The following is a 26,029-nucleotide window of genomic DNA, read 5'->3' on the forward strand; positions in this document are numbered from 1 at the left end:
GAGGGAGACAGTGTGTATGTGTGTGTGTGTGTGTTAGTTGCTGTAAGTGGCGGGGATGATGTTTTACTGGGCTGCAGCCACATACCGGTCTTCCTCAAGGAAAATTGGAGGCAATAACATCTGACATTGTAAGAGGTCATTCGGGTGAACACACGCACACACAGAAAGGCGCATGAGAACACACATGCTGCAGTTTCCGATGAAGGACTTCTGAGTTTTCTTACATGTAAGGAGATGCATACACACATGCACAAATACACACACTGCTGTAGATCTGCTCACATGGATGTACAGCAGCACACTGGTGAAAGACTTGTGAAACCCTCAGAACCCAGAACAAGTCTTCTTGAAGAAACTCTGCTGTCAGATCTGCTGATATGGTATTGAAGGGATGGTAGTGGCCTTACTTTGCTCTTATTCTCTCTGACACTCACTACTACTCTGCCTCTCTCTCTCTGAGAGGGAACTACGTGTCTTGCATACATACCCCAGCGCTCACCAGTGGTTTTTATGTTTTCCCTAAAGTGCTGCAGTGCCTGCAACCAACAGTGCTCCAATGTGTCGGCAAAAAGGCCTCCTGCAGAGATACTCTTATGTCTTTGAACAAACACATAAAGGTATCAGGTTATGATACAAGTACCTCAGCACTGGTGTTGAACGCACCACTAGAACTCTCGTTTATCTTCCCACTCGCTGACTGCTAATGTCTCCCAAAAGCCCCCTGCCAGACTCACAGCTGGGGCCCTGAAGGAGGTCTGCTCGGCAGACACAGATCCTCTGACGGGAGAGTTTGATGAGTTACTTGCTGTCAGGCGAGCCGAAGACGAGAGTAACCTCAGTAGACACTGCTCAGATCTACAGATTAAAGATTAAATGTCCCCCAGTGAACTTCACATCGTTGTCAATTACTTGTAACTCCTCTAATTACACTTTTTGAAAGGCATTAAGGCCTTGAAGGGGATTAAGTAAATCAACAAATTCATTTTATGCTTGTAGTCTATCTGCCTGCCTGCCTGTCTGTCTGTCTGTCTACTTACCTATCTATCTATCTATCTATCTATCTATCTATCTATCTATCTATCTATCTACAGTATCGAGGCCTGGGAGTAGTGTAGCACTGCTGACTCATTCATCCATAGACTTAGTCAATTATGTACATAATCCCTGTAATGAGATTTCCAATGGCATGGGTGAAACACTAACCCCGAGGGGCAGGAAGCCACGCTACATTTCTGTAGAAAAGGCAATCACTGCTGAACAACTCCTTCCCTTTCTCTCTCTGTTACTCTGTCTCTTTCTGTCTTTACTTCTCTCTCTCACTCCAGAGTCACTCCAGCCATACACACACACACACACACACGGATGCACACGCACACGCAAGGAGAAAGACAGGGAAATAAATAAAGGGACTCAGAGAAATACACACAGACGAGACGTCGTCTACGAAAGTCATTACTCCTACTGCCCAGCAAAAGACACTATGAGAGTGAAACCCAATCATAGACTCATTGCCAATGTGTGTTGTCTCAGGTATAAGATTGTGACTCAGTACAAAAGCTGAACTTTAATCTGGCTAATGAAAACATTATATATTATCATACATCATACAATGTTTTTCTCTTCTACTTTTTCCCTCTGCAGATTTTTGCTTTACATTTACCCTTTCTGTATTTTATCACTGATTTCTGCTTTCTACTGAGACATTTCCATCTCTGTGGTCTCTGGATGCATGTGCACCACTTACGACAGACGCCCACCCCCCCTTTGGAAAATAGTTGTTTTTAGCTGTTGATGTGCATTGCTTTCAAAGCTGGATTTTAATATGCTGTGAGATTACTTCCAAGCAGCCGTTTTCTGGCATAACCATTAGTGTTAACCCCCTCCCCACCCCCTGACTCCCCTCCTACGCTCGTTGATGGATAATGGTGCTATTCCCTTTGGAGCAGCATCTCCATGAGGCACGATCTGTCGAGAAACGTGGGAGGTCACGACTGACACGGCAACCCCGTTCTGTGCTTCCTCCCAAAAATTCTAAAAAAATGAAGTCTATGAGAGCACAAACACAGATCTATATGCAGCACATTTCTGCTTGCATCCTGGCTGTTTCTGGCATTATTTTACACTGTAACATTTAAATTCTTATACCTGAGTTACCTGTGTTATACTTTCTTTACCCACTATTACCCACAATTATTTTGTGAATTTACAATATAAAAAGTCCCTCTTTACACTAACCCTTGCCAAAGAAAAAGGCAAATTTATAGCATATCATTTTCCATGTAAATGTGTGTATATGCGTGATAATATGTGTGGGTGGGTTTGCAGTATTATGGCATTATGTCAACTCTATCAGTGTCATTTGTATATGATAATTCTTGTTGGCAATTTCTGCTTTTTCTATGTAGATACCATTTTTTTGTGTATGTGCGTGTATGCGTGCACCCCCTCACCACCACCACCCTTGTGAGAGCGTCTCTACATGTGTGTATATATGTGTGTGTGTGTGCATGTTACAATGATTAATGAGTCTAGGAGAGTGCCTGTGGGCTGAGATCAGGTGCAACAAGATTTAACTTAGCAGAAAACACTCAATTCCTTTCCTACACATTCAATTAACCCGTCCCTGTGCACTTCTCTCAGCTCCCTCTGCAGAGCCATTCATCTCTGAGCTAACACATCACTCTGCTCCAGCTGCAGAGTGCTCTCGTTTAAATGCCATCTTTTATTTGCGCCCCCTTTTTTGTTTGCCGTATAAGATTCACACATTGGAATCAGCCTCTCAGATCAAGTGGCCCCCTCTGACAGGGATATACAGTAGTATCTACACTACAACTCATATTATTTACTCACTGCTTCCATCATTTTGAGACTTATTAAATAATCCTATTTGCTTTAATTATGCCCCTGTGAGCGGAAGATTGGCTAAATAGCAACCTGATGGCTTCAAATGGTGCAATGAGCATTAGTGTATAATTCATCAAGTTTACAGAAAAATAATTATTTGAAGGGTCACCTTAATGTTTTATATTAAAGTAAGGCACCAACATATACTACTAAAACAATAGATCAAATTATGTAATTTGATGATTTATAATGTAAAACGTATCACTCATAGTGATGAACCGAGTAGCATCGCCTGACTCTGCGATTCACTTTTGTCACTTAATATGAGTTTTTAGCCTGTTTTAGTTCACTGTTTTTGTTTAGTTACTTTTTGATTTAGATTAAGTCTTAGTGTTTGTCGAAAACGTACATTAGTTTTAGTCACATTTTAGTGGTTTGAGCTTAGTCTAGCTTTCGTCAGTGTCGTGTTTTGAAGCATTTTGATGCTACACAGCTCTCTTCTTTGCTATGTACAGTAACCTTCATTACAGGTGTTGTAGTCATTGTTCTTGTCCAATTCTCTTTGGATTGGGAATGAATTGCACATTATCTTATCTTCTTATCAATTGTACAACAAGTCAAGTGGCTAAATCAAGCGCTTAAGAACAGATGCTTTTGGAAAGTGTAGGTTTCTAATCAGGAGCAATGTTATGCGCGTGATTATGAATTAACATGAATTAATGTTTATTGAAAAACAGAGGTTGGAGAATCCATATTGGACTTCATTGGTTTCTCCATATCTGCTGTGTAAATAAGATCTGTTTGCTGCAACAGTTCACCACTAAAACATTATACAGTGATAATATTACAAGGTTGCAATAACTGCTTGTTATGCTGCCCCCATGTGGCCAAAAATAGTCAACATAATTGCCATAATTATGTTGACTTATTAACTTTCACTTGTACAATCTTTTTACATATCAGTTTTAGTTTATGTACCTTACCTAGACTTGTATACAACTTTACAAACCACTTCCAAGACCTGATTTTCATTAGTTTTGTATGCCACCACTTGCAGGTTGGAGTTTCAGTATGGGGTCAGCGTACCAGTTTCACAGCTGGAGGGTGTTTGTGGTCGTCTGTGCCCTGCCCTGTGTTTGTGCTGTGGTGGCACTCACCTTCATGCCTGAAAGCCCCAGGTTCTACCTTGAGGTAACGGTATTTTCTTTAATTATTACAGCTAAAGAAATAATAACACTGAAACTGTTCTAATGTCTCCCTTCAACACCGTGCTGTCTGAGGGTGCTGTGTCATTGTCACCACGTGTTTTACGCTTATCAATTTTACATTCAACACCTCTAGAATAATCCATCAGGCAAATTGAGAGTACTTGGACATTTTCCAACAGATGTTTGATCAGACCAAACAGTGTGAGTCACTCAAAACTGTTGGAGGAGGGCTTATACTTATCTCCAACAAATAGAAGCCTGGAGATCCGTGACAGTATAATTAGCCTTTGAAGCGAAATGAGTCACTGTTGTCGTGACTCTCTTCATTTTGACCCATCTTTGAGAAATCAAAGAACTTTTTTTATGTGCGGTATATACAGTTTTAAATGTGGAACTGATGCTGTCCCTGAGTAAGTGAGGCTGGTGCTGATCCCATAAATGTATCTCGTCCTCTCCCTTTCCCTGCTGTCAGGTAGGGAAGCATGATGAAGCCTGGATGATCCTCAAACAGATCCACGACACCAACATGAGAGCGCGTGGGCAACCGGAGAAAGTCTTCACCGTGAGTGTTTGTTTCTGCTGTGCGCTGTCTTGGCAGGGTTTCCTGATGCTTAAGAAAGCAAAGAGGCTTATATCCTGCCACAGCTGGGACAGGTTTTAATGCTTTCACCATACAGGATCATATCTGAATCATGAAGGTTCTGAAAGCTGTTTTATGTCGTTCAGGCTTATTTGCTGCGTGAGCTGCACTCTGGGAAAGCCTCTTAGTCAACACGTTTCTTGAATTGATCACGTACTGTACAGCATTACACAATGTTTACATTCACAGTTTTGATTCTGAGATGATTTTTAACACATATTATGTACTAATATACATATCAGATAATCAAATACAAAACACTCAAACAAGTAAGATCCATGAAATTGATTGCGTATGTAAACATGGTGATGTCAAGAAATGAGAGTAGAATGTAGCGTGAATGTACAGTAGACTACACCTGTTGTATTATGCTGTAATCATAATTTTTTTTCTTGTATTATTTCCCAGGTAAACAGGATCAAGATCCCCAAACAGCTGGATGAACTGGTGGAAATGGAGTCAGAGTCGGGCAACCCAGTTTCCAAATTTTTCTTTAGGATAAAAGCTGAAATACATGGGGTAAAATAAGTTCATTTCTATTTACTGCACCAAATTTCTATTTTTGTCACATAAAATTTAACAAATATCGTCTCTCTTCAGATCTATCTGAATCTCATGAAGTGCTTCAACTACCCTATGCGAGAAAACATGATGCGACTAGCCATAGTGTGGTTCACACTGTCCTTCGGGTGAGCTTCTTTCTGACGTCATTTGTGCCATTGACAAATGAGACAAGTCTAATTTTTCCAGTCACATAATAGCACTAGGCAATCAGGCTTTTGGCCACATTGCGTTTCTTTCGGCTCGATCTCTGTGCTGTGCAGAAGTTGCATGGTCTCGAAATCAATCACAGTCTTTGGATCAATACCAGTCCATTGGTGTCTCAGTGGGAGAAAAGATAGGAGTGACAGCAGCCAGAGATTGAAAAACACCCTGAAATCACTCTGTAAAATCAAACAGAAACCACAATTGTCTCCTGGTCTTCTCTTTGCCTGTCTGACTGCACATTTAACAGTGTATCTATCTATGTTTAGCCAGATCTTACTCTAAAATCAACATTATTCGGCTGATGAATTTATTTTTGATATTCTGATATCACTGTATCCCTCTGATTGCAGGTATTACGGCCTGTCAGTCTGGTTCCCTGATGTCATCAAACACCTTCAGGCAGATGAGTACGCCTCTAAAGTGAAGATCCACAGCAATGAACGCATCGAAGACTTCACCTTCAACTTTACCTTGGAGAACCAGATACACAAAAATGGCCTCTTCATCAATGACAGGTAGGAAAAGTCAACTTACCAGCAGCATTAGTGGATGTAAAATCACAGTAATAATTGTTAAATTCATAATGTTAATCTTACAATTAAACATGAATGCATTTGTACTAACCCAATCGCCAGGATAAATGTTGTAATATTACGTTTTGGAAAGGCGTCACACCTATCAAAACTTTACGTTTCTTTACGTTTCAATTTCTCAGTTTTGTGTTGTGACATCACTGTGGTTGAGGTCTGATTAGGTGTAGGCACAAAAACCACTTGGTTTAAGTTAGGAAAATATAATTCATTTTGCTTTACATACTCTGTGTTTTGTACCCCAAAGATGACTGCAAAATGTCACAGCATCTTGTTAAAAATATCTAGTTTTCTTGACACAGAAATGGCATGAGAATATCCTGACGGTATTGACATGTTGATATGATACATATGAAACATGCCAATTCAACTTGTTTATGGTTTGCAGAAACGTACAATGACTATATTTATTCTGGCAACTGGGCTGGTTATACAATACAAACTAAATTAGAAGATTTTGGATCAAGCGTGGTTAGATGTTACTGCACTGCAGTTAAAATGATACTAAACTCTAACTATCATACTGTGCTTCTTCAGATTCATCAATATGAAGCTAAAGTCTGTCACTTTCATTGACTCCACCTTTCGTAACTGCTACTTTGATGATGTGACATCGGTGGGCTCCTTCTTCCGTAACTGTACTTTCATTGATGCTTTCATCTTCAACACAGGTGAGATATTGAGATTAAAGATTCTTAAACTCTTACTGTGACATAAATACACAGTTAGGGCGGTATGTTTTTCTGTCTTAGATTCATCAGCTATAATTGTGTCACAGTGAAAAAGAACATTTTGTCTGCTGTGAGACAGCTGTGAGACAAGACAACAACATACTGCATTGTGATTTATTGTTGCCAAGTTGTATTTTCTTTTTGTGTTCTTTGGCCAGACATCGACGAATCCAAGTTGATAGATGGCACAGAGGTGATCAACAGCACATTCAGCCACAACAAGATAGGATGCCAGATGACGTTTGATGATGACTACAGCGCTTACTGGGTTTACTTCATCAATTTCCTTGGGACTCTGGCTGTTCTGCCCGGCAACATTGTGTCTGCCCTTCTCATGGACAAAATTGGGCGTCTGTCCATGTTAGGTAAGAATGGAGGCTATAAGAGTAAGGTTCATGTTTGTGTGTGCACTTGAATTATTGTTTTTCACATTGACTGTAGGATGTTGAAATGATTCATGCTTTGGCTGAGACATCCATCACTGAGTATGAGAGGCAATTTTGATGAGACTCAATGATTTAGTTGAACATTAGTCACCTGAATGTCACTTAGCACTAACTCTCGCTCCTTCACTCTTTCTCTGTGTGCCCCTGTATGTCCATCAGGCGGCTCTATGGTCCTTTCAGGCATCAGCTGTTTCTTCCTGTGGTTCGGCACCAGTGAGTCCATGATGATTTTCATGTTGTGCCTTTACAACGGCCTGAGCATCTCTGCCTGGAACTCCTTGGATGTGGTCACAACTGAGTCATTCCCTACTGTCAGGAGGTGAGTACATACGGGCTTATATATTTGTTTAGGATTTACATATAATGGACTGACACGCACAAAGAAACACAGAGGTGATTCAGTCAACTTTAACACATTTTCTCTCTACCTCCTCCTGATTTTTCCTCCCCAGAGGAACTGGCTTTGGGTTCTGCAATGCTCTGTGTAAGCTGGCTGCAGTGTTGGGGAACCTGATATTTGGCTCTCTTGTTGGCATCACAAAGGCCATCCCCATCCTAATGGCCTCGTCTGTGCTCGTTGGGGGAGGCCTGGTTGGACTCCGGTTGCCTGACACCAGGGCGAATGTCCTCATGTAACACCAGCTTGGGGTTCATCAGTTGGGATGCAACCCGGACAGAACCTGGGTGAATCCAAGAGGAAGCCCAGGGAGTGTTGAGCAGGGAGTGCAAATGGCTTGGTTCACACATATTCAACAGTATTAATCACATTGCGCTTGTGTTTTACTTTTATCATACAAATCAAATCATTAGATTCCTCGTAAGTCAATAATAAGCTCAGCCATTTTGTGAATGTATTGTCAGGAGACTTCAAATGAGAGAGACTGGCGTTTGCACAGGTTTTGGTACTAAGACTTCAGTGAAGTTTGCTCAGTGACGGGTTGCACTTTCCCAGCTGCAGTCAGAACCCCAGTCGAGTCACTGCATGGCTAAAGCTCAAAGCTTTTAATATTGATACAGTCTTATTAAGACAAGCCAGATGGGGAGAAAAGTGAAAAACAAGCTGTAATGAGCACAGCCAACCTGCTGTGTGACAACGTAGGGAATAGATGATCAGACAGAGCGGTCACACGACACAGCTGTATGACAGCTGGCTTGCCCACAGGACCTACATACACAGGACATGTTGTAGACAGTGTTCAGAAAGTCAACATACACAAATACACTGATTAAAGCCACACACAGATATACTTTATGTGCAAATACAGACTGATGTTTACATATACCTACACTTTCTTCCCCATTCTACTGTACACACAAAACAGTATTTTGCTCAACATGACATTTGCTCAGACATCCGCAACCTTTTCAAAGTGGATAATTCACCAAGCCCTTTGCATTTCCTACCCAACCAACCAAGAATCAAATGGCCATATTGAAAAACTGTATTTCTTGTACCAATAATTGTATATTATGTTGGTATGAGACTGTTAATTATATTTTCTGTTGTGTTACTGGGGAAGTTGAAATGGTGAACTATTCATTTAATCCAAATGTTGTCACTCCGGGTTCCCTTCCATGTGTTGTATTATTGAACAAAGGCTCTCTGATGAGCTCTCCTTCTGATTTAGCTTTGTGTTGAATTTTGCTTGTGGCAGTGATGTCGATAATGACATGTCATGCTGCTTCCTTTCAAAAATACTGAATGGCCTTTTTTTTAAATGTGCCTCTCCTTAACTGGAGCAGTCTGCTCATAGTCGTGTGGTGTCCAAAGGTTAAAAGGAATGGCAGTAACTGAATAGGAAGTAAATAGATAAAATAATCATGGCGTTTTTGTGTATATATATGAAAAATGTGGCCAATACCGTATTTTGTTAGGGTGCGAATTTACTCCACATCTCATCTCTTTTGTTTAGCAGCCATATTTTTTGTGAGCCTTTTCCTATCCTGAATAGAAATAATCAGTTTGTTACTAGAGGTAACAAAGAATCATCAAATGATCAAATGGTGTAAGTTACCATGTATGACCAACCACCTCACTATGAGGGCTAATTGTTGCCAGAAATGATGAAAATGTCTCGTAAGGAGACTTTTTGGCTTCTTATCTTAAATTATTTGGAAAAAACTAATATAGTATGTTTACTGTTATGTTAACATATTATATTAGTTCCATTTGAAGATGTGAAACAAATACAAAACTAGATGATAATTTTGAGCTCTGTCATTTGTTTTGACTTATCCAGTCTAAAATCTAATTTTGCCATAACCTCACACTTGAAAACATGACCTACCTTGTAATAGATTTTATGTATATTGTCTTTCAACATTGGAACCTCAATGCTTACTGCTAAAGATAATGATAATAATATCATGTTGCAAAGTGTTAAAATACCTCTAAAAATTTAAAATTGTGATTGACATTTTTCAGATATACCTGACATAACAATTCAGTTGATCTCAGCCTTTTGTGGATTGTATTTTCTGTGGCTAACAGCCAGTGTCCTCCTGCTTTTTTCTGTATTTGTGATATCTGTGATTGCAGCGTAGAGGTAGTTTGCCCTTGCACTGCAGTTGGCTCTGTTTAGGTTACTCAACAACAACAACAACAACAATAACAACAACAACAAAAACAGGCTTCCACAGTGGTACTGTACATGTGCATCCATTTCCATTTACCCAACTTTTTCTCAGATTTTGTAAAATCATTTGGAAAGAAATAAAAAATATGTCGCTATTGTGCAACAGATATTTTTCACCATGTGATTTCAATATTTTTGAAGCAGACGAATGGCATACAGATTCTAAATAAAGGCACTGATATAGAAAGTAATGACTTTCCCCAAGTGTCAATTCAACGCTGCTGACTGTTGCCATTAGCAAGATTAGCAAGATTAACAGAGGGATTGATCTGTATGGTTCTGGATGTGTTCAAACCTTAATTGAAGGCAGATCTACCTGTTGTGTTATGTTGGGGAGAAATTATATTTCCTGTTTTGTTTGAGGTATTTTGGGTATTGCTTACTGTATATGTACTGTATTCATGTTTGTGTGCGAGTGTGTGTACAAGAGAGGGTACTGTATGTGTGTGTGGATGCACGAGTGTAAATAATGTACATATCAAAGCTGATATTGGTGAACTTCTGGGTTATATGTGTATAAGCTCCTTGATCGAGTCATGTGTCTCCTGCTTTGTCCAAGCGATAAGTCCATCTACTGTGTCACTGTTGTACATCTCTGTGTGTCCTTGGCCTTAAGCTCCTATTCACCTGCTACTCTGTGTGTGTATGTATGTGTGTGTGTGCTCAAACTTGCATGTATGTAAGAAAACTTATGTTTCTTTTGTGCTCAACTTTGTGTTCTTATTGTAAATTACTCTGGCAAAAAATGATGGCAATATTCAGATTTTTGTTGAGGAAAAATGTGAATGTATCTCTCTTGTAAGTTCCGTTCTACCATTTTATGGAGGTAATCAAATGTATGTGGAGAATAAAGTTGTGTGTTTTATTGTGAAGGGCCTGCCAGTCATTGGGTGGCTGAGCTGTATGTTCAGAGGTCCAAAAGTGTGAAAATATGTGAAGAAATATTTGCCAAATGATGCCATGTGAATAATGTTAGAAACTGGAAAGGCAGAGATTGCAGACTGTGCTGCTTTTGAACATATATATAATAAAATTTATGTTCTCTAGCATATTATGTTGCGCTTTTTGTTTCACAACCCTTAAACTCGGAATAAGATTTATCTCCACACTCCTTCCTTATATACTGCATAACATCAATCCACTTACCTATTTTACACCAAGACAAATCCTAATTTTGCAGTATTTTCTAACAAACACACACTAATGAAAAATGTATGCAAACAAAGTCTTTTCTCTTTATTCAAGTAGTATATATTGCATGCGTTCACTGGTACTTTCAAATGTGTACTTCAAAAGCTAAATGTAAAAAATACACGTAGTTATCAACTTATAATGTAAAGAAAAGTTTAATATAGAAGAGCACAATATATGCAGCCCATCAATAAATCTTATTGAAGGTTAAAATGTTCCGTTTTTGTTGAAATGGTTAAGGATGTTTTGGAGGCTATCGTTGTATTGTGGTGTTGTTGAATTGTTTTGTACAATACAATACAGAGAATTGTTACTGTTCCTAATATTAAGTCTTACTGAAATTAAATGAGGTAAACACAAACAAACAAACAAACAAACAAACAAACAAACAAACAAAACATTAGAAACACCAGACAGTTGAGTGTAGGTCCAGAGAAACAAATACAGTATGCACCTGTGCTCCCTACAGAGTCTTCCATTCATAACCTCAAACTTTTGCTGCCACCTAGTGGATAAATCATTGAAATTATTAACTTTCACAGCACAATACTTTTGGCTATTACTTTTATGGTTATTTTTTTTATAAATAACTGCCCACATGTAACTGGCAGAATTTTATTTCAGAGACAAAAAGGCCACACCAACCTTTGTTATGCAACATGTGTTGTGTTTTTATGTTATGCATAACAAACCTATAATATTATAATAATATTAAAAAAAACAACATAAAATGCGATTGAAATAAAATAGAAGCGTAAAATAAAGTAATATTAAATACAACTCAAGAGGAGAATAAAGTTACAGCACAGCCACAGTATGAGAGCAGCACTGAAGTGATGTGCCAGTATTTCCCGTTTTTCCCAGCGGCAGTGAATGCAGCATGAGCTACCTTTTGACCAGCAGGTGGTGCAAGGTGCTAAATCTGTCCCGTCAATCATTTCACCTCTGAGCTCAGCGGGAGCGGCGAGATAACACAAACACTTTGTTCACAAGTCAAGCCAAAGAAGTGCTCACCATGGGGATTGTCTGCCGCAACCGACAGTTGGTGCTTTCATGAAACTTTTGAGGACCGTTGTGCCCCATTTTCGGCATTTTTTCCCCAGTCAGCTACAGCAGTTACTTTATTCATATCAGTATATCCTCTGAGGCTGCTGGCTGACTGCTGTAACGCTAGCTGAAGTTATTTCCAGTTCACACGAGTTCACAAGTGGAGGAAACGACGCAAGATGCACCATGAAGAAACTTCCACTTTACAAAAGCCACGCTATGGGAGTAAGTGACACGTCTTTTTAAGTAATAATATCGTAAACTCTGGTATCTGCTTGGTTGTGAGGCACAGAGGATGAATCTAAGCTAACGTCAAGTGTCATGTCAGGGATGTTTGATGAGCAGCAGGTGGTTCAGCAGCACCTGGCTCCTCTGAACGACAGGATAACCTCAGTAGGTGTGGCAGCCCCTGACAAAATGGCAAAATAGAAGTGAAATGTGGTCAGAGAGTGAACAACGTGTCAGTGGGTGAGGTTTTTTAGATGAATGACTTGCATACTGGTTGTTACATTAAAGCTGTACAAAGTTCAGCGTCCAGACTGTAGATGTTAGGAGGTTACACGCTCGTTGATTCAGTTACGTTTTGATTTGTACTTTTCCTTCAAACTGTCCCCAACTGCACCACAGTTTTTCTAATCTATTTATTTAATCGTGGTAGGCAGCATATCAGCCTGTCTACACATAAGGCATTTTCTCATAGGTTAACCATTAACTTGGGATTTTGCTGCTGTTGAGAAATATATAACCGACTCAGTAAGTATGTCAAGATTGTAACTGTGCTCACTGACTCATCTAAAGTCTGCAAAATTCCTGACCAAGTTAGAGGTAACTTTATGTATCTTGTCACTGACCAACATCCGAGGGCAAAGTGCAGCTTTAAGAGATAACACCAATCAATTGTCATCACTGCAATCTTTCTGCCTCCGACTTGTCCCATTGAATTTTATTGACCAACTGTTGTTGTGCATCAGGACTACCCTAGCTGTATTCATAGATGAATGTGGATTCAAAAGAGTTGTGCCTCCTAGGAAAACTGCTACAAATTATATGTAGTTTGTTGCTGTGAGATAGTTTTAAGGGCCATCAAGCTGTCTTTAATTTGTTGCCGTTGACATTGTGCAAAAGCAAGTTCTACCCTGCAAGGATATGTTCACTCAGAAATTAAAATTCAGTCATTACGGCAAATAAAATTAAAAAAAAGAATTTCCCCTTGTGGGATGAAAATAGTATAATAATAATAATAATAATAATAATAATAATAATAATAAAAATGTACTCACCCTCATGCTGATGGAAAGTCGGTGGAAGTCTAAAAGTCCACAGAAATCTTTTTTCAAATCACTTTGGGATCCCAGGGCTTCTGGAGACTTGAATTTAAACTAGAACCCAAGCAAAACATCGGTTGGCCAATATTATCAGCCGATATTAGATCATCACAGATATATCAGCATCGGCATGTTTGTTGTCTGATACGCACTGATGTAAAAACATTTTATAATGCAGAAAAAGATATTTTTTGTAATTATTAAATTCCCAGCGGAGTAGACATTTTGGACAATAAAGTTTAACAAGTAACAAAATAATATTCTGCTTCTTGTTAGATATCTTTGTAACAAGTGTTTGATAACTGCATTTTAGGAATTATTGCAAAAAAATATGTGTGTATCGGCCAGTATATCGTTATCTGATTTTTCAAGTCCCCACCGACTTCAGTTGTTTAGGAAATGCTGCAACGCTTTTTTGCTGTGGAGCCCCAGACATTTTTTGTGAACTATAAATGACTGAATTTTCTGTTTTGGGTGAACATATCCTTTAAATTGGACTAACCTAGTTCCCAGATTTGTCTGTGAAATGGAGCCAACCCAAAATCAAAGTTGGTCTTGATGTGTGGTTCTCCTTGAAAAAGAAAAACTTTGGTGGAATAACCCTTCAGCTAAACAAAAGCATGACTCATAATCATACAGCCTGTAACTTGGGTCTGGTGATCCTGTGACACGTTTAAAACAACAAACCCATCCTGAAGGTTAAATATAATGCTCGGTGCAGACAACCTCTTACAGGAAGTGTGTGAGTGAGTCAGTAGAGGTAGCGTGTAATGGCTGCACTGGCGTTGCTCTGCCTCTGAGACGACTGTTCATACACATTTGCGTCCATGTCAACTGCACAGCTGGGCCACTGATTTGTTGTCGGATGGCCGGATACTGTGCTCATGAGGAGTTAGGGCATTTCACTCAATTGGCTAGACACCACATTTTTGTGTGGGTGTACACTGTATATATATATGTGCAAGTGTTTGGCCTGTGTCTCATCCCACATGTGAGTATTATATGTCAAGCCTCTACTGAGACTTTGCAAACGAATGTCTGTGCAGATGGCTGATGAATAGACATAAGTTAACAGAGAATGACAGAGAGGTTTAAAATATCCAGGCAAGCCCCACAGAGGTTAGATTGAATAGAACGTACTTTAATTGGCCCAGTGGGGAAAATTGTCGTGAGCTCCACAATGTAGTTCAAATACAATGAATGTACAGTTTACAGATGCAAAATGCTACAAAAGACTCTAAGTAAATAAGGCATATCATGTTAGTAAGAATTACAGATTTATGAGTGTGATGAATTAAAATATCATAAACATTATGTCATGGTAGACAGTGGTGTCAAAGGAGTAATATTTTGCCATCCTCCTGGGTATTGGGATTGGATTACTTAGGCAACTCAATCAGCAGGTTTAACCAGTTTTTTTGGCATCCTTAGAGGTAGTAATATCCACTAACCCATGGACAGAAGATAACCCGACTGCTGTGTGTTTGCATGCATACAGTATGTGTTTCTTGATGTACTACACCCTTAATTAACAAGATGAACCATAAAAAACACGCTATTCCATGTGAAACCTCAGCTGCTAGCCTGCACTCCAATTGCTTGGTCTAGTTGGTGAAAGCTGTGTTCTTAAACTGAGCCCCCAGGGCTGAGATTGTCCCTTCACTCAGCCAGAAATAAAGAGATTTGATTGGATTAGAGCAGGGTAAGAAGCGTTGGGGGGGAGGAGATCTCATTAAGCTGCAGGTAAAGATCAACTCTCAGCAGAAGTCACTTGACAGTCGGGCACCCCACTAAGGCCACTTTGACCTGGCCATTTCATCTCCCTCAAGCAAGAGTTCATTGGAGCATGGGATAAAGGGGAACTTAAACTCTCACCAGTCAAAATAAACATCCTTTAACAGGAATTATCCTCTTGTTTGTGATCAGGTTGTGTGGTACAGTCTTTCATGCATGTTTGTTAAGATGATATAGCACATTTTCTGCAAATTCAATGAAGAGTTTATATAAAATATCCGGAATACGGAAAGGCCTATTTCTCATAACATTTTGAAAGTAGGCCTACAGTTGTCTGTGCCATGTCAGACTTTTTATACCCAAACCACATCCATGCAACAGAAGTAGCTTCTCGTTAAAGAACAAGCTGCTGTTTTTTGTCCCAGCTGGTCGGGGTCCTTCTCCTGTTCAGGATAACCCTCTTCTGTGCCACGTTTACTCTCCTCCATGCTTGTTTGTGTTGCCCTCTTGCAGATTTCCTGCCATGTAGAAGAATGCACAACGTCATCCAAGTGACAAAAAATATTGTTGTAAAGAGTGTGATTTGGGACACAGGCACAACCCTAAATGTCATAATAATTATGCCCTACTTTTTTACTGTAATTGTGTAATTTAGAGCAATAAGAAAACACGACACACCAGTATGTTAACAAATGAAAAATAGTGACTTCATTTTTAATTTTCTTGCCTTTTTCAGCCATTCAGGATGACGAGAGGCTGTCAGCGGAGGAGATGGATGAAAGGAGACGACAGAACATCGCCTACGAGTATCTGTGTCACCTAGAGGAGGCCAAACGGTGAGACGGGAGGAGGCCTGACAAGAAGGAGGGAGGGGATGAAGGGAAAGATCTCGAAGATAAGAGAAACTTAATCGCACATGTTGATTAAAGGCAACCACTTTCCTTTACATTGTTTGCTTTGTCACAACTCGGAGCTCGTCAATATTATATTGGGTGTGTTCTTGGGTGGAGCACCAGGTTTGTTTAATGTTTGATTATGTGGAACAGTTAAATGAACATCCTTTTGGGGATATAAAAACAACAGCAAGTAGTTGAGAAACCAAGCGATGGCAGAGAAAGTGAGAAAAATATGATTGATAAGGGAGCAAAGCAGTGTGTAGTTAAATCATTTTTGTATTAGTATGTAGCTGTAATGACAGATAAAGGCAGAAGCAGCAAGCACGTGAGATGGAGCAGTAAGCATTCATGAGAACGTGTGTGATTAAGGCAGGGCAGGTGCTGCTGACTTAATGGAAAGCATGGCTCTCTTTCCGCTGTGCCCTTAATCTCACTGATCACTGAAATAATCATAAAAAACTCAAAATGTAGAAGGTTTGTCGATAATTTTCTCAGTAGGTATGGTTAAAAAATTTGTCTCCAGTAACCTGCAATGATTGCTAGAAGAATCAAGAATCTTCTTTTTTTTTTTAAAGTAAATAATTCTAAAGACAACATAAACCTGATGAAGACTTTCTTGTGAGGTTCCTGAGCAAAACTAAAACTAACCCACTTCCTGTCTTCTTCATGAGGGCATTCATCTGAACAGGAAGGAAGAGGATGTGTGTCGGTGCCTCTCTTAACACAGATTTTGTGACGGCCCCACCCATTCAGAGAGAGATTGATTCCCAGGATTGATTATTTACACTTAAACCCACTGTAGCATTCTGTAGCCTAGTGGTGATTCAGCAGTCATGCTTCTACTTGGGGCACTCGTTTATATGTGAATGTGCAGCCTCATTTGTATCAGCATTTCCACACAGATTATTGTTTGACAACTGAGCTTGCACTTTGACTCAGTACAGTTTGACTGAATAGCTTACATTATCTGCTTATGTCACAGGATAATAAGGGTCTACAAGGACAGGTAGGCCAAACAAAGCACAGATTCATCCATCTTAATCGGGCCAGGCCTAGATTATGACACTGTTTTTGTGTATTGTGCTGAGAAACCTTTGTGAAAGGCTAACTGAGACAGATGCTTGAGTAATACTCCAAGGTTGACCTCAAAATGACCACCGTTTAACTCTCACATACTCACACTTTCACTTTCTAGCTTCCTGTTATTCCAGCCCAGTGCACAGCGACTTTTCTATATTCCTGTGAATTTATGGAATAGAACCTCTATTCTTGGAAAGGTGTCAAGTTAGATTAGGATTAAGACAGACGCCTGCAGAGCGTGGGATTAGGTTCTGTTCTCTGGGGTCAGGAGTCAGCAGTAACTAAAACAAGGCAACTGTGTAGAAGCAACTCTTTTAGTACACCTAGGTTATGATCTTTGAAGAAAAAATTTGATTGTACACTTACGTTTTTGTCAACACTGGTGACACTGTTTGTCAATTAACCTGCAACTCTAGAACATCAAAAGTGGCCAAAATGCTCTTTAGTGTTCCAGTAAGTGGAAAAAAAACATTTAAATTGATCTCCTGTTGGGTGGCCAAATGACTGTAAGTACAAAAAAGTGTTGAGTCCATCATGTATCTTGTGATGTCCCTGATATTATTAATTCAAAATAGATTTCTTTTACAGTGCACACAGGAAAATGCTGCCTCAAACATAATGATATCCTAACCTGATCTACAACAACACTATAGGTGTTAGGTCACAGCAAACATTTTGACTTGTCATAGTAGAAGAAGCACAGGCGTTACTAGTAACACATATGGTGTTGTGTGGGTGACGGCATTACAAACAAGTCAATCAGCCACTCCTGTGCTGTAGTGTCAACATGTGACCTTTGCAGATGGTTGATGGCACATATGAAATGGTCTACGTGCTTTGTTCAAAGTTCTAACTACTTACTGCTGTTGGTGTTGTCTGTTTATACACACACGCACACACACACACACACACACACACACACACACACACACACACACACACACACACACACGGACATACACACACATGGACATACACACACAGCTTCAGGAATGAGACTTTGTTCTCTTACTGGTGAGTAAACAGTGGATGGTTTACATTTGTAGCTTTTTTGGATGGAGGAACCTTTTAGTTTGCTTTGGTACAGGTCTGCCGGATATCTGGAGCATGTTTTTGTTCTAATTTTTAGACACACCCTATCCAACCACATTTGCTAAAATTCAGCCATTACAGGCACACAGGCACATGCACCATCATAAACTCATGACCAGCATGACTAAAGCTACATGACGCAGTTTTCAGAAACAACCCTCTGTGACAAAAATACTGTTGCTCCAAGCAAATTAGCAAATATTGCTAATCATGTGTTTAGGTAGGATGGATTTAGGTCCCAGAGTCCAGAAAGCTGTCTTTTGTTTATCCTGGTGAGTTGCAGGACAATCACAGGAAGGCCTGCTTTGGAGTGTTGTAAACAGGAGTGCTAGTCTGTCCTGCTCCAGAAGACAAGTTCCCCCAACATTGTTTTAAGTACAGGAAGTGAAGTTTCACAGGAGAGCTCTGTTACCCATGCAGGATGTTGCTTTGACCATGTTCCCGCCAAACAGATCTTTTTTTTCTTAGTAATCTTGACTATCATCAGCATTTCCTCCGACCTTTTATCATGTCACTTATGGAGATATGAAACTTAAAATTCATCACTGTTTTGCCTTGGTTTGGCGCCCCATTTCTGCTTGAAAGTTGACTGGAACTATTAACTGTTTATCAAAAAAGTTTCTGCCTAATTTTTGTTTAGTTAGACTAACCAATAAATTGATTAGTAAAGTGTCTTGATCCCTCATCCCTTACCAAGAGTCCAGAGCCTGTAAACTAATGCCTTCCTAATGTTTTCACAAAATAATCCTCACAAGAGAAGCAGCTTGGTTCATGTATTGTAATAAGGACATCTTTATTGACTGAGATAGAACTAAGATATAACTTGAAGCAAACATTCAGTGACTATACTGAAGTATGGGAGAGTTCATATTCTTACATAATATGCAGTATCAGCTGACTTGGTTACAAGGATGCTTTATTCTTCACAGTGCCTAACCTGCACACTCCACTGGGTTTGTGTTGACAGTGCATGGTGTGTTGTGGTTGTTCTGAATGTGCTGACACACATTTTAGCAGACTGGATCTTTGGAGCACCTACACAGCCTTAATTAACCTAAACAAGGTATCTGTGCGCATGCATGTGGGAGTTAACATTTTATTGTTTGCACTCTGAAAGATAGGAGCTGCAGGAATTAATGAAACCTAAATACAACATATTTGGAAGTTAAATCACTGGGCACTGTACACTCCCTTTGGCAAAGAATACATTCATTTGTAGGATGATGAGCCAAAAGGTAAAAACTTTACAAAGTAGAACCAGTGGGACTGAGGCGTAGCCATGATAGTAAATATGGTGTCATTTCCAGGCAGTAAGATAATGTGTAACAGATTCTCGCTGTGGTCACAAATCATTCACTAGTTCTTTGGAATGGATTTTTCCAAATATCTCTGGGAATAGTCTAGCATAGACTGCTCTGTAGCCACTATTGAACCTTTTTCAAAAGGAAATTACATCAGTTGGGAAGAAGGTTATTACTTTTGTGCCGTAAACTGAATATACTCTATTTAGTATTTAGTCTCTAGCTGTTTCAAACATCACTGTGGTCATTCCTTGTAGAGATAAAAATCCCTTTTTCGCTCATGATAGCACATTGTTGTCTTACAGATGTGAAACTCACCAGTGAGCACATCAGGTGTTTGACTAAATAGAGCAGTATTAGACGTCTTCTTTACTGTTCACCTCTTTACCTCACATTGTCCACTCGACAAGTAAGCCTAACTCTACCCTTTGGTCCCAAAGTTCAAACTGTAAATCCATCCATCCCCCTTGCTAAAGCATGCTAGGCTCAGTGTGGGTGCTGCCTGTAACAATGCCCAGTTCTCACTGGCCTCTGGCCTACAGACTACTTTGTTGCTCTGAATTTGAGCTAAACTCATAGAAATGTATTTAAAGGTTTTATATTTACTAGCTTGGAAATAAAAAACACATTTTATACCGTATAGTTTAGTTATACTTTAGTTTTTGCTTGGATCAGGAAGGGCAGCAGGTGTAGGAAAAGCCAATATTGACTTGCTGACTACATGCAGACATTCAGCCACCTCATAAATTGCACTGCATTCACTGTGTAGATCTCAGGTGGCAGGGTAAACAGACTGGACTGATGTTTGTTTGTGTTCTGAATGTAACTGTAGCATGCTGTTTAGTATTACAGACTGTCACCAACTTGAGCCTGAAATGTGAGTTGTCCTAGTGATTTAAAAGGAAATCTAGAGCTTTTACTGTTAAGAGTTTCATTTAATCTTTATTTAATTTTACCAAAATAAAATACAGCACTATATCATATTGCTTCCTCCTGCGCCAAATATCGATATTTTTTTAAAAACATGCAGGATAAGCTCCTCCCAATTTGACACACCAGACTCACTACTACATGACTCCTTTTAAATTTCTGTCAATTTGATTTACACAGATTGAAAAGATTTAGGGAGGCACTGCTTTCTGGCAGTTTGTTTTTTTGCCAGTTTATGGCTATATCACATTGGTATGATGGCACATGTGGACATGGACCAGTTGCTATGTGAGTGTTAAAGCAGCACTAAGCTAAGACGAAATGCACTTTTGTACATTGTTGCATTTCCCATGTCAAATTCAGTTACACTGAAAGTCCCATGTAGCGTATAAATACATAATTCCTGCTCTTTGCATTATATAGGGGCATTCTTTCTTCTTCAGTTACACAGACATTGTGATGTATTGTTGATGATTGTCTGTATCAAGTGTTGCAGAATCTCTGTATCGTGATGCCATCTTCATCGTGGGCAAGGGATTGTGAGCTACTATGATTCCTTCCCCTATTTGAGATGTTATCCACTTCTCAGCTTTACGCAATTAATATGCTTGACAATAGACATAATAGAGATGTGTATTAAAATCCAATACCTGCACTGAGGTTGATTTTTGTGTACTTTCAGGTGGATGGAGGCCTGCCTGGAGGAGGACTTGCCCCCTACCACAGAACTGGAGGAGGGACTGAGGAATGGTGTCTATCTTGGCAAACTTGCCAACTTTTTCGCTCCAAAAATGGTGTCTGAAAAAAGGATCTATGACAGAGATCAGTCCCGCTACAAGGTACATGTCTGTTCCATTGCATTTAAACTCTCTCCATCGTTATGTAAAATCATAGTTGTATTCAATTTGCATTTTTCAACAGCTTTTGTCATAAGAGACAGGAAGACCCTCCATGTATTTTAGGCACTGCCTGACAGTTTGTAATGGTTTCATACAGGAAAGAAAGAAATGTGGCAGGCGAGTGTTAGGGCCCTACTGTAAAACGCAGCTGTTGTGCTGGTCCAGTACAATCATTTCTGAGCAAGATTGTTTTTTATTGCACCAAAACAACATATTTTAAACAAAAACTAAATGAGACTCTTTGATGCTATAATAAGTTCAGGAGTCAGCATGAGGGTTTTAGGTATCAGACCAGCTCAGCTGTTGCTGTTTTCTTAATGCAGCATTAATAGAGCATGTCATAATAACCATCTCCCACCGTTTTTCAGTTGCAGTGGTAGGTTTCTAATCATTTCTTTGCAGTTCCACATAATAAATTGTCTACATTTCTGTTTGTGCTCCCATTTTTTTTTTATCTTCAGAGCAAAGGGCTACACTTCAGACACACGGACAATACAGTGCAGTGGCTCAGAGCCATGGAGTCAGTCGGTCTCCCGAAGGTAAGGGTCCTGCACAGAAATCAGTTATGCAAACACATGCTCCCTGTTTTGTTTGACATGAATAGTACTCTATACAGACCTTCACAGTTGTCACACCTTATGAAAAGACAGATTTTACATGTTACATTAGTAAGTACCCCTTTTACAGATTAGTTAAACAAACAAACAAACAAACAAACAAACAAACAAGCAAAAATTGCCAAGGAGATCCCATTCAAGTGATGTTTTCCAACCATTGGATGGCTTTGACTTTGTCATTTGTTCATTGGCTTCGGGTTGTTACATAATTGCTCAGATAAGAGGGAAGAACCCATCTTACAACTAAGAGAGTTGAATCGATCCACTCAGTGAAATGAAAACTATGATCTACAATACAGCAGTTATGTAATTAATTTTTGCCCTGTCCTTGGGCAGAATCCAACCCTGTGACTACAGGAAAACTGCGTCAGATTAGACCTTTAGTCATGTAATGTAAGTAGCTGCAGTAAATAAATGATAAACGCATATGTAATCAATTAACTTTGCTTTCAAGGCATAGTGAGTATACTACAGCACTTGAGACAACCTGGTTTTGCATGAATAAAGATTTAAACTACAAAGGGTGCAATCCCCTTAAATCTTATTGCAAAATGTAAATAGTTTAATCCCTGTGACATAACACAGATACACACGCATTTCATGTATCCGTAAGAATGTAAATATTGACAGATTAGATTGTTATGAGGTGTGTTACAGCACAGTATTAACCTCATTTAATCTTTTATGAGATGTCACAAAAGACTTCACTGAGGTGTGTCGTGGAAATGAAAATGAGGTAATATTGATAGCCACTTATCTCTGTATGCCCTCTGGGATTGCTTTTCATCGTAATTGAATTGGCAATTTTTATGAATAGCCTTTTCAGTAATTGCCACTCTGATGATGTTATCCTATTTGTAACTTTTTTCTATGACATCATCCCACTTTTTCTTTGCAAAACCATGAAGCAGAGAGCATCATTCATTTTAAAGATGGGCCAGTGCAGGCCCAGTGTTTTTGAAACTGTGTCCTCCTCAAACTGGATATCATATGTAAGATGTGACCATATGTGTAAAAGAATGTAATCCAAGTTTTAGGCATTAAGTAGGTTTTTTTAAGTGGACTACAGGCCACCAAATACAAACCATGAGTGTGATAAAAGGGGAGGAGCAGCAGCATGAACACCTGTAAAATGTAATGCAGTTCGATGCAATAGTGAAGCAATAAATGCTACCTCTGTGAAGATTGTAACTCTGTCTTTTGCTGGTGACCGTAGTTGATTCAGCTCTGTGGTACTGAAAACTATGTGCTTCACAAAGGTAGTATTTATTGCAGTGCAGTACCCTGAGATTGCATCATAATTTACAGACATTCATATTATTATGGTAAAATTTGAATAAACATTGAGAGGGATATTTAGCTTCAGCAGAATAAAAAGGAGAGTGACTGATCTATTGTGGTTTCTGCTTTCAGATATTCTATCCTGAAACGACAGATGTGTATGATCGCAAAAACATGCCCAAGGTGGTATACTGCATACATGCACTGAGGTAAGAATAAAAGGATTCCGTAAACGTAGTGATTTTTCACTTTAACGTCTTCAGGCTTTTCTCACGACTGATGGTAAAATTGCCCACTCATCTGAGCCTTTTGTTTGCACAGTGGCAGAGTACCCAGTTGCTTTTTTCCTGGAGGTGCCACACCTGAATGGCAAATTTAATTCCACTTCCAAGAATGAAATGGAAAAACAGTGGACTAAACTGCGACTGAGGACCTTAAAGCCAAGTGCTGGTATCCGGTAGTTGGAATTAAACTGTGAGCTAATGAGCAGATTATAGTTAACAAGAGTGCAGCAGTAGTCTGCTCATACTCTTTGTTACTGACAGGCTACTCATTGTCTAATTTAGACTCACTTCCTTTCACTCGATGGTTATGGCAGACAGTGTCAAACACTTAGGTTTAACTTTGACATGTAGCTGTTTATTTAGCCATCCACACAGCAATGTGTTCAAGATCAACCCATATGTAAGATGACAAGTGTATGAGACTACTTAAACTAACATTTCCTACTGCTTAGTGGCTTTCAGGCATGGCCTCGTTTTGTTCCCAGTTCAGACTCTAATTTATATGTCAGGATAAGGATCAGTCCTGAGTATATGATATGATACAATGTGATGTTGATATGAAACAGGAACTGAACTGGAAAGTACTTTTCGTACATAGGTAAGACAGAGAGTGTACTTCTTGTCAAACACAGACCTTTTATGATTTGTCCTAAATAGGTCAAGGCTATATTATACAGTACTATGCATTAAGCTATGGCAGCTATCACTGCAATGTAGCAAGTTCACAAAGTTTTAGTTTTCAGTGACTTGGAACAGTTTTCTCAGATTATCTGTTTTTAGTTTGCTTTGAACACTTTTGATGAACATGATCACTTTATGGACACTGCTTATACAGTATAAATCTCTATACAGCATGTAAGCAGTGCCTTTCTGGGAGTTGTCAACTTGACTCATTGTCTCACCCGTAGGGTAAATTCTTTGTCATGGTTTCGGGTTTGTGAAAACTGTTGTAATATTTTAAAAGAAATTTGTTGGTGTTACTGGGAAATGACTAGCTTGAATTACAACTTCAGGTCTTCACATTTTTGGCTGAGATCACTTGGAATTAACTGAAGTGCCATTTTTATCTATCTGACCCGTTCAGTCAGCCACACACAGATTTAGGGGGTGGTTATGTCAGCTGCTAGGATTGTTTTCTCTGTTGTAGTGTTACGGTCAGTCCCTGAGAGAATTGCTTTCCTTCCCCCCTATGCACACACGTGCTCTTCCTTCCTGCAAGTCCAGCTTAAGTCCCACAAGGACCTAGTGAATACTCTGCTTCCCTGGGTACAAACAAATGCAGACATGGAGGCTCAGCAGCAGATGATCCTGCACATTTAATGTGGTGGAAAATTGAACGGGTACACCGTGTAAGAGTAAAAGACTAGCTTACAAGTAAATTTTAAAATTCTAATTGCAAGTGAAAGAGATGTAGGGCCTAATCTGTTGTCTAAAAGGAAGAGAAGGATCTAGTCTAGATCCACAGTCTAGAGACAGCTAGTTGCTCCAAGCTAGTCAGCAGTTTGTCTGTCACCCATGTGGCTTGTAATCGGCCACCTTCATTAACCCCAGTCAGCTGTTTCTGTGTTTGTATTTCAGCTGAATTAGCTGCCTGCATGTTAAAACTGACTTGTTTAAGCAGAGTTTAGATAGTCGTCCAAATCCCCCTGCGTCCCAAGGACAGAGGGCATTTCATGTGTACACACACACACACTGTGACCAAAGGCCAGAATAACCAGCTACTACAGCTGCTCCATTCCAGGCTGTGCTGATGCCAGACCTGCCTTGAATATATATATAATTCATTATCACTTATCAGGTACCTGCGGGAAGATGAAAGTTTTATGAAGTTTCCAGCTGCCTGCCTGCGGAGTCCAATGCTCAGTTGTGGACTGGGCTGTCTCAGATGGTGCTTATTGTAATGTGAGCAAACACTACCCCCCTGTGGTGCAGGTGTGAGAGTGCAAGTGGGAATAAAAGCTGTCAGGAGGAAACACAATCATAAGGGATAAAATGTCCAAAACTAGAGTTCCTGGTTCATGATAACAGACAATTATTCATCAGAATGTTTCTAGCTTCTCTGTGCTTTATTTACAGGTAAATCTCACGTAACATATGGTTTATTTCAGCCTTTACCTGTACAAACTGGGTATTGCACCGCAGATCCAGGACCTGTTGGGGAAAGTGGCATTCACAGGTAATACCAGTTCTCCTGATACAGAAGTTCAGCACAAAAGTTATATAAAATATGTGTGTACATGCACCTCTTTAAACAAGAGAAGAAACAGGAAAGTTGTTTTCAATTGGTTATAAAGTGTAAATGTTGCCTAAGGGCTTATTGAGCACCTGATGTGAAACACCTGCTTGTCCATGTGTTCATTTAATGAGAATTGTTTTTGTGTGGGAGGTAATTTTATTTACAAGTGTTGGGATTTAGTTGAAAAACATGACAGAATGTTAACATGTGCTGGAAGGCATGTAAAGTTTTATGAGCATTTGTTGAAACATCT

The 26,029-nt window shown here is 39.5% G+C and overlaps 2 protein-coding genes across 3 annotated transcripts in view; both read left to right on the forward strand.

Annotated features, from left to right (window-relative positions):
- The window catches only part of sv2ca (synaptic vesicle glycoprotein 2Ca), a 32,026-nt gene extending 21,114 nt beyond the window's left edge, over positions 1-10,912 (forward strand). For both annotated transcript variants that reach the window (XM_084360770.1, XM_084360771.1), the window contains exons 5-13: positions 3,902-4,035; positions 4,525-4,614; positions 5,101-5,211; positions 5,293-5,381; positions 5,811-5,975; positions 6,588-6,721; positions 6,940-7,146; positions 7,387-7,546; positions 7,680-10,912. In XM_084360770.1, coding sequence (XP_084216896.1) covers positions 3,902-4,035; positions 4,525-4,614; positions 5,101-5,211; positions 5,293-5,381; positions 5,811-5,975; positions 6,588-6,721; positions 6,940-7,146; positions 7,387-7,546; positions 7,680-7,863 — 1,274 coding nt within the window. In that variant the 3' untranslated portion in view covers positions 7,864-10,912. The remainder of the gene's footprint in view (positions 1-3,901; positions 4,036-4,524; positions 4,615-5,100; positions 5,212-5,292; positions 5,382-5,810; positions 5,976-6,587; positions 6,722-6,939; positions 7,147-7,386; positions 7,547-7,679) is intronic.
- A 1,077-nt stretch (positions 10,913-11,989) lies between these two features.
- The window catches only part of iqgap2 (IQ motif containing GTPase activating protein 2), a 33,856-nt gene continuing 19,816 nt past the window's right edge, over positions 11,990-26,029 (forward strand). Inside the window, exons 1-6 of the mRNA XM_084360392.1 lie at positions 11,990-12,326; positions 15,897-15,996; positions 21,142-21,298; positions 21,820-21,897; positions 23,389-23,465; positions 25,649-25,716. Of these exons, the coding sequence (XP_084216518.1) occupies positions 12,281-12,326; positions 15,897-15,996; positions 21,142-21,298; positions 21,820-21,897; positions 23,389-23,465; positions 25,649-25,716 (526 nt within the window). The 5' untranslated portion in view covers positions 11,990-12,280. The remainder of the gene's footprint in view (positions 12,327-15,896; positions 15,997-21,141; positions 21,299-21,819; positions 21,898-23,388; positions 23,466-25,648; positions 25,717-26,029) is intronic.

Source organism: Pagrus pagrus, assembly GCF_965226575.1.
Source record: "Pagrus pagrus genome assembly, chromosome: 8".
Taxonomy (NCBI): domain Eukaryota; kingdom Metazoa; phylum Chordata; class Actinopteri; order Spariformes; family Sparidae; genus Pagrus; species Pagrus pagrus.